This window comes from Teleopsis dalmanni, chromosome 2 (genome assembly GCF_002237135.1).
Source record: "Teleopsis dalmanni isolate 2A chromosome 2, ASM223713v2, whole genome shotgun sequence".
In the NCBI taxonomy this organism is placed as follows: domain Eukaryota; kingdom Metazoa; phylum Arthropoda; class Insecta; order Diptera; family Diopsidae; genus Teleopsis; species Teleopsis dalmanni.
The window spans coordinates 66,711,789-66,721,915 of record NC_051847.1 but is presented as its reverse complement, the minus strand read 5'-3'; the positions used below and the strand labels follow the sequence as shown (position 1 = coordinate 66,721,915).

Here is a 10,127-nt window from a genome sequence, read left to right as displayed (position 1 = left end):
CCTGAAACATTTTAAGAACTTTTTCAATATTAAGTTTATTGATTGTAATCTATAGTTTCTGAGGATAAAACATTTCCGACGTCCTGAAATATTTTAAGAACTTCTTCATTATTAAGTTGATACTAACGTCGTTATAATGTTTTCAGACGTCCTGAAACATTTAAAAATTTTTTTCAGTATTAAGTTTATTGATTGTAATCTGTAGTTTCTGAGAATAAAATATTTCCGACTACCTGAAATATTTTAAAAACTTCTGCAGTATTAAGTTGATACTGACGTCGTTGAAATGTTTCCAGACGTCTTGAAAAATTTTAAGAACATTTTCAGTATTAATTTAATTGATTGTAATCTAAAGTTTCTGAGGATAAAATATTTCCGACGTCTTGAAGTATTTTAAGAACTTCTGCAGTATTAAGTTGATATTGACGTCGTTGAAATGTTTCCAGAAGTCCTGAAACATTTGAAGAACTTCTTCAGTATTAAGTGGATTGATTATATCAATCAACTCCAATGAAAATTAAACTAATTTATTCCATTTATATAGTGAACAAATTTATATCTTTGCTTTCATATACCTATGTGTACATAAATGTATTTCTATGTGTATATGTATATGTATGTTCGTTTTTGTGGTATTTTAGGAATTTTCCAGTAATGTTACATCATTTGACCAATGCTCATCTTTCTTATGCGAAAACAAAAATAATTTACCGAATTCACGGTAAAAGGCAAGCATTTATCTTAATTATTTGTTGTTCGGTATTGTGTTTTTCGCAGAACTCGTGTACAACAAAACGGAGACAAATAATTTTCTAAGTATTCCAAACCTGCTACCGCGGTTCCAAATCAATCAACATATCACCAGTGACTGGCTGCAGTTTGCGTTCCATGGCTAAAAAATGAATGCAACAAATTCTCTTGCGATTATTCCATGCAAAAAGCAATAAGGGGGAATGTGAAGATGAGATGCTGAACGCATTTACACGATAATAATTCATTAACACTTTTGTATATTTTGTATATTTCTGTAGCTGTTAATTTCATGTAAAACATACACAAATTATAATGGTTTTCTTTTCAACACTTGTACAAGAAGTTTTCTTGTAGATAAATTTGAGCGCTTATTCCGAAGAATAAAAATAAATAACGTCTAAGATTAATATATCTGGAAATATGCAATTTGCAAGTGAGTGAAGAAATTTTTAACAATATTAACAACAAGTTGAAGGGCAAGAAAAATTATAGTCACATTAAATTGAAAATATTAACAAATATTTATGATATACAATATCTACAGATAAATATATGTGCAGACAAATAAAAATATGTGCAATTAAAAAAAAAAAAATTTAATATTTGAAAAAGGCATTATCATTATTATTCAGTTTTGTTTTTTTCCGTTTTAAGAATCGATTAAATTGATATAAATTCTCAGTAGTATATTATAAAAATTATTTCGTATATAAAACAATAATTTTTAAGAACTAATTCCTTTCACCATAAACAGATTACAAGTTCACACTTAAGAGCACATAAATTTTAATTCAGGAATCTTTAAATTTATGTACACACAAATTTATGAAGGCACAGAACACACATTTTTGTATATGTAACCTAAATGCTAATGAATCTAAAACACCCAAAAGTCAAAAATCGTGTGGGGAGCACACGGTTAGAGACATAACTCACCCCATAGGATTTAAAGAGTGAAGATTTAATGTGGGAATTTTTTACATATAGAGTCGAAAGTCCAAAGAGTCTAAAGAGTCCAAAGAGATTCGATAGATAAATGGATTGAACAAATTGGGTAGATTGAAGTAGGTTGTATGATATTAAACACTAAATCCTTTAAATGGTATAAAAACAATGAAAAATGGAATAAATATATATGTACGAGCGCAATTCAATAACTTGAAAACTATACACAAGTATTTAATAGTCGAAAAATTTGCTAAACCAATAGAAAATAAATATATTGGTTAGATAGATTGGACAAATGGGATAGATTGGAGTTGATTGTTTGATATTAGAGACTAAAACCAATAAATGTTATAGAGATAATAAAAAATGGAATAAGAAAATATACACGAGAGCAAAACAATAACTTAAAAAATGTACAGGAGTATCAAAGAGTCGAAAGGGTTGTTCTATCAATAGAAAAAAAACACTGTTACTGGCACACCTACACTGTTAGCCAAGGAGGACTTGAGTCAATGCAACAAATGAACTGATGAACTATATGCCTACTAATATAACAGTAAAATAAACTTTTTTTTTGAATTAATTGATCAATAGCATTGGATCAATAATAGTGTACAATAGAAACTGCTGTGATCAAATGAGACTTCATCATAAGCCAGTGGTTCCCGACTTTTTTTTGACCAAAGACCACTATGCTATTTTTGTTTTTAGTAGAGACCACAAAGTTTAAGAATAATATATATATATATAAAGATTTAGATGTATAGATATTTAGATATATATAGGTTTAAATATATATATAATATTTTGTGCTTATTTTCTAATAAGTGAAGTCTTAATGGACAAACTACAACCTGTTCAATTTGATTTACGGACCATTTTTAACCACCTCGCGGACCATCGGTTGGGAACCACTCTCCTAAACTGCTACTCAAAGGATAGCATCTAATAACTTATACCCATGTAACTTACAAAAAAAATTCTAACACAAAATTGACTTAAATGTATTAATATTGTAATGGTCATAAAACAAAAAAAAACCAAAAAAGGGAAACTAAATTATATAGTTAATATGTTACTTATGTTTTAAGGGCCCCATATGTCTCCCTTTGCTATGTCTATGCATAGACTGCTTCTTTATTTTATTTTGTATAAATAAGTAAAGATAAAATGTGTAACTAAATTAAAGTTCTAGTTTTTAAATATTTTTTCGTTTCTTATTTCGACTTAATTTATATTCGAATCATTTAGAGAAATTTATGGGTTAAGTGGGTGCTAACTAATAACGAATTTATCACAAACAGTAATTTCTCTACCTTTATGCTACTTGTTTAGGGGTCTGTATAATTTTATAGAGACCCATTTTCATATTTATGAAAAATATTATATTAAAAGAAATAAATCAAACTAAAGTCAATCAGTGGTCTCTTTTTACTTCAAATGAGAATTTCAGATTTTTGTGAATACCAGATATTCTTTTAAAGATTGCCATGATTATAGATTGGTTGTTTCATTCAATAGTCAGTTTAAAAATGATATTGAGAAAAAATAGATACGATCAAAGACTTTCCTTTCATTCGTATTTATCAAACAAGAGATAACGAAGATGGTTTACACCTGGCCTATTTAGACCAGATATAATTACGGGTCAATACAAATCATTGTATATGTATATTGGAGTTCGTACTTTCTTAATTTTTTCCGAGACAAATAATAATACGAAAATTAAAAGTAAAAATAATATTCAGTTTTATTATTTTTATTTAAATATTATACACGATTCTGTATTTAGTCTATTTTTGAAGAATAGATATTTGATTAACTTTTATCGATATATTTTTTATCCAGATATTGTACTCTTTTCTGTTTTATTTTCATGCGTCATCAAATAAATGTTTGAAAGATGAAAGAATATTTATTCAGAATTGTGTGATATTTCTTTAGCTATTATTTACAGATCTTAATTCCATTGGTTTTTTATTTTTTTTATTTTTGGTATTTACCCGTATATCGAACTTTTGTATCATTGTTATTAAGGTATTAATAACGTCATCAATAAAAAGAGTAATTACATTAAAAAACAAATATATGTTTATAATATAACTGACTTATATATTATAATATGTTAATACAGTCATGACTCGTTATATGAGAATATTGATTACAGTATCTACTGGTAATTAGATACTTTATTTCTTTAATTTTTTAAACGCTAAGTGAATATTATTTTTAAATAATGATATTTTGCAAATATTTCTAATGGTCAAATTTTTAATATTTATTTATTTATGTTTTTAAAAATTATTTATGTTCCTACATATACATTTTAAAATATGTTGCTTTCTAGATGAGAGGGTAACTGTACTCCAACACATGTGTCACTGTCGATTATTGTTAAGGAGAAGATTTAAAATCTTTGAGACCCCTCTACTGACTGAACAAAACAAAACTAACATTCTTTGAAATTAAGGATATAGCCAAATTTATATAGTGGTTAGTTTAGTTTCCTTTTACTGGAACGCTGTTTGTGTGCGGGTTACTTCAGATTTTTATATAATATTTAAAGTGGTGATTTAAGTCTACTGTATGGGCAACATGTCATTCTTAGTATCATAACGGACCATTATTTCTGTTTAAGTGACAGCTATGGTGCACGAGGCTGTCACTTTAACCTATATATAGACAATATAGGCAAAGTAAAGATTTCATTGCAAGCAAATTATTTCAAAATAAACATTATAAATATGCTGTTAGCTATTTGTGTGAAGCGTGTAAGAATGTAAGTCTATTTAGTAATGAGAATATTTTCAGTATCTGCTTTAATTATTTGTTCTTTAAAAAAATGAATTGAATAATTAAAAGATTTAATTTTTCTTATATATTTTTTTAAATTATTTTGTTTTTTATTGAATCTTTTAACATTCAACTTAGAACTAACAATAAGCTATCGCTAATTGCAATAGTAAAAGAAAGAAAATTGATAATTAGTTGTCCTCAGTCAAAGCTGCGCCCAATTTCGTTTTCATGTCGGGCATTATTCTTTAATAGCTTTGTATAGTTCCTTTTGAGTCGCTGGTGCTTTTATGTGCTTGTAGTGGGGTTAAGGTGTTTCCTGAGTTAGACTGTGTTATTTTGTCTGTTACTGATAATCATAATGAATATTTGTATTTTTCATATACTAGAAAGCACCGATTATTAACCGATGGATACTTGTATATGTTAGTTAGTTAGTTGTGATGGAGAGAGAACCAAATCCTCAATTAGGTAAGAAAGCCATTTTAAATCTACAAATCCGTGCAGTAATGGGTAGTAAAGAGAAGATCAAGCTAGAAACCAGTCAGTGGTATTTATAAAGGCAGGAATCTGGTCAATGCTAATGCTAGAGAAACCATCGACTTATATATAGTAATTTTTATTTATTTTTGCTGCATAGCATAATGACTTGTTTCTAAATGACCATCAATGTACTTTTATTGAACTGCCATTTTAACATGGAACATGGTACACAACCCATTGTGCTATCGTCTTTTTTTCCTCATTTTCATTTCAAAGTTCTTATACGAGATTAGGATGGAAAATACATTTTTTAGTGTCAAGCAGATCAACAGCTTATTTTTGATATTATAAATTTATAGTTTTTAATTATTGCTGCTATGATATTTGATATATAGTATCATAATAATCTTAGTGTTATAGATCTGAAATAGATATCAATTTAGCAGTATTGATTATCATTATCGCGTCTTAACTGTTGTGTTAGCTGAGTAAATCTTGTCAATATTTTGATATACAGTGTAATTGAATGAATAAACAACTTATCATTTATAATTTTAGTAATGAAAGGTTTTTAAAAAATAAATTCGTTAATAAATTTAAACATACTTAACGCAAATTGAATCAATATTTGATCAATTAATTCACAAAATCCGCATATCAAAAAGTTTATTTATCATTTGGATGAATAAAGACTTGCGAATTAACTTGTTGGCGGCATTTGCATGACTTCACGAAAATCTGCTGGGTCATAATTGTTATTAACAATTTAGAAATTTATTACTTATGATTGATGATTAATCTCGTCGCTTTATTTGCGTATATAACAACAGATAAAAAAAAATTTAAAAGAAAATAAAAATAAATTACACATGAATAATTCGTGAAAAATGCTTAGGTTCTATTATTAAAAACATTATATTATAGTATATATCTGTAGATATACATATATACATATATGTATATTGGATGTTTTAATATACGTTTTAAGCATTTCCACACTACACCTGATTTTTTAATGTATCTGGAAACAAATAAAAATTTTATGGTGTGTTTTTATATTGGCGTGTGGCATATGTGCAGATACACACCGCTATTAGCATATATTTTTAATGATATAAATATCTATATATATATTTTTTTTTCTTATAATTGAATAATCTAAAACCTTAAATAGTTTTAATAAATTTTCCAAAGCTTCAGGTGAAAATGGCATATAATAAAAAAAATTTCAATACAGTTTTTGTTGAGTTTTATTAATGATAGCGAGTTAAACTCTATTTTTGATTTAAAATTTTTTGAGTAATAATTAACGATTTTGTTTTAATTGTAAATCCGTTTTGTGCTGGAAGGGTGTTCAGTAACTCCAATAAAAAATCATTTATAGCACCATTAATTATATCCACACATTTAGGGCCACGAAAAAGCTCATAGACGACGAGTTCTTGCTGAGCGAAAATAAATAAAACCGCCGAGAGTTAATCTGCGGCTCAAGTAGAAGCGGATATATTATATATTTATGCATCTGTATTGTATATATTGAATTTTTATTATTTAATTGATTAAAGAAAAAAAAGTTATTAATGAATATTATTTAATGGAACTAACACGTTTTTGTTAAAATCTGATGGCACCTGAAGCGTGTGTTTGTAAACAAGTTTACATCTTTCATTCCTCGAACTGGTATCTGGTATTTTTTTTTCTTCACAAATAAAAAAATCCATTAATGAAACATTTTGTGAATGAAAAATTTTAAAATTTAAATCAATATATGTTAGTTTACGGTTTTACAACAGAAAAAAATTATGAATATGAATCTAAAGAACTAATCAATTCATTCATATATTCGTACAATAAGAAAATTTTACTTTTAATATATTATATAAAAGAAAATAATTTCTTAACAAATTTAAAATACTTTTGAAATTTTAAAAGAAAATTGAAAAAGTTTTTTATATAAATTCTTTAGATACTTTTTTATTAACTTAAGATTCAATATAGACAGGCATTTATTCATTTGAGGGTGTTTTAAAAATAACTTTCAATTATAAGAGATCGGATGCTGTTGTCAGCAATTTGACAGATTCACTGTAAGCACTCGTATCTGTTGGTGAGTTTCTTACTTTTTGAAATTATGTCAAATTGTGACAGGTCCACACAAACATGCCTGAATAAACATATAAAAAAGTTTTTAAATACTTTTTATTAGTACACATTAAACATAAAGTGATTTGTTGTTGTTGGTGAAAAATATTACTTTAAAAAAATTGTTAAAAATTGAAATATTCACGAATAATTAAAAAATTTCATAAAAATCTGTTACTCTGATTTTATATATACCTATAATAGATAAATAGTCGAAGACTCAAGCAACACTGCACACCAGAAATGAGCAATACTGTATATGATATATGGGTACATGCCTAAACCAGAAAAAAAAATTTTTGACAGATTTTAATTTTTTATACCAGACACCAGATATATGAGTAGATGTCCAAACCAGTACAAAAATTTCGGACAGTTTCTGATTTTCATTCAATTTACATCTAGGATGCTTTGTGCCTGCTATTTTACATATCTCTAAACGAAATGTCGTTGTAGCTCAATATTTCTCTAATCTGTGTTCCCGGTTATAGGGATATTTTCGGCAATAGCAGAACAGACAAGCTAGTCAGAAAGAGTGCTTCAGGACCTTACTTGGAGCATCTTAGTAATCTGAACATATCGTTAATAGCATGCACCGAATGCTACCGAATCCTTTTTGTGCTGAAATTTTTGATAAGAGATGGGAAGACTCAACGATATGCAGGCATCTTTTCCAGAGGTTTTTGAAGTGCTACCCCCACTTTTCGGCACTTATTTTTGATTTATTTTTAAAATTAACGATAATGCACATATACTTTAACTACGACTCAACGATGTCTACGATGTACAGTTCGTAGTTGTTTAAGCTACAAAAAAAAGGATCAAACTAAATACGCAAAAATATATACATACCATATATTTGGAGCTTAGTATATACGTTCTAAATTCAACTCATAAATTCTGCCGAATCGAGTATATTAAACAGAACTTAGGACTTAGATCTTACAAAGAAAACTTATTTTTTCAATATTACAATATGGGTAGATATAGGTCTACAGCTACTATGGATCAAAAGTACTCAATTTCAGAATTGCGCCAAACACTTGCTATATATGATATTGATAATAAATTTTATCACTTCTCGAAAAAAAAGATTTAAGCGATGTATAATGAAGAAAATATCAATCATCTAAAAAGATATCAATCATTTTTAAAATTGTCCTCCTTCACGGTGCTTGTAAAAATATTTTGATATCTTCATTCTAGAAGAAGCACAAAATTAATAAGGCCTCCAATTTCTATATCGGTGGATTATTCTTTAAAGTATTTTTGACTAATGCATGGATATATTATCTTTATCTATAAGTTTGTTTCATCTGCAGTGCCTCTGAAAATATTTTCGAACATTTGTTTGGAAAAGACCAAAACGTACTAACATCTGCAATTTCTCTGTTGGTAAATTATTTTTGAAAGCAACTTTTCATAGATTCAACAAATATATGTTTTATCTATAAATTTTTCCTTTCAGCAGTGCTTCTAAGAATATTTTTGTTCTAGAGAAAGACCAAAATGTGCAATTTTTCTATTGGTAGTTGGTGTTTCCATTTTTGAAAACTACTTCTCACAGATATAACATAAGCTTTATATATAAGATATAACATAAGCTTTATAAATTCGTCTCTTCTTAATTTTTATTTGAAGGAAGAATCTTACTAGATAATATTTCAAAAATTGGTTCCTTTTTCAAATTATGAAAAACAATTCTTTATTTTACGAAACAATTTACTAATATAGAACAATAGTTAGATAGATATATATAATAAATATAAACCAATATATATGATTTAAACTTTAATAATAACTGAAGTAAATTAATTTAAAATTATTATATATAACAACAAATAGAAAATAATTAATAATTATTCATTATAATTTATACAATTTTTTTATTTTCAGTATTGATTAATTCAATGCAATTTAACAAATTATTTTGTATTGATTATATTCATAAATTTTATACATTTATTTCGAAGCATTTTAACTGCTTCAAGGAATATAACATCTGGTTTTAAAGCACCTATCGATTCGACAGTGAAAATGAAATGATCTCTCACACGTGAGATTGACACAGCTTCAGCCAAATGTGGATAACGATAAACATTGCGGCTTAAAGTATCATGTCTTACATCTTTAACATAAGCTTCATCATCCTCATTAATCCCAATAACACCAGGTGAGAAGCATTGTTGGAGCAAACAAGCATCTTTGCCTTTAACTGGTTTAGTTATACGTATTTCTGGCATAAGTCTGTAATAGGCAGTCGCTACTGGCGAGAACTTTGCATGATCGATACCAACACCTTTAACAGCAACACAACGCAAATCTACTTCTTGTCCAGGACGAAGTTTGGTGACTACTATATTATCATATATAGCAGCAACGTCCGCTTCTTTAAAAATTTGTGCTTGCTTCCCTCGTGGCAACCATTTCATTTGACCCGAAAAAACATTTGAGTTTTCATACGCGATATCTGGGTTTTGGGTATTTTTTACATCCTTCTTGCGCGTACATTTTACCTTAAGCTCAAATTCCAGTGTATCTAGCTCTGTGCCCAAGTCATCACTATCCTTGTCCTTATACTGAAATAAGTATGGATTAGCTTTTAATGGTAAGAGACCCATGCGATGTGCTAAAACTTCGTCTTGTAGGATAGATGTATTCTTATACAAAAATACTTTCTCTATTGCCATGCTAGGCACATGGCTAAGCATCAAACGGCGAAAGGCATTAGCCACAGATGAATGAATACCAATCATATCAAATTCTAAATCATTATCCTTGCAGCTGGAACAATATTTGTAAAAAATGAATTCAATATAAAAAACAAACAAATACCTGACTACAGTTATTTTTAATTTCGCCTTGTAGCTGGCGATAGTAATTTTTTCATCTGCTAAGCTGTAATCATGCTTATCCTCTGCAACTTGAAATTCGTCCAAGTGCCATGTAGATTTCTTGGTGGCCCCAGACATTTTGGTCTAACGATTGTTAATAATTAATGCCACAAA

General features: G+C 27.9%; 1 protein-coding gene across 1 annotated transcript; it reads right to left on the bottom strand.

The window, feature by feature from the left end:
• Positions 1-9,065: 9,065 nt before the first annotated feature.
• Positions 9,066-10,127, bottom strand: LOC119674756 (DNA-directed RNA polymerases I and III subunit RPAC1-like; the record flags this gene model as incomplete). The annotated part of the gene is made up of 2 exons (XM_038085912.1): positions 9,955-10,127; positions 9,066-9,903 (listed from the first exon to the last, which is right to left on the bottom strand). Coding segments are annotated over exons 1-2 (975 nt in total), but the record flags the coding sequence as incomplete, so codon positions are not given.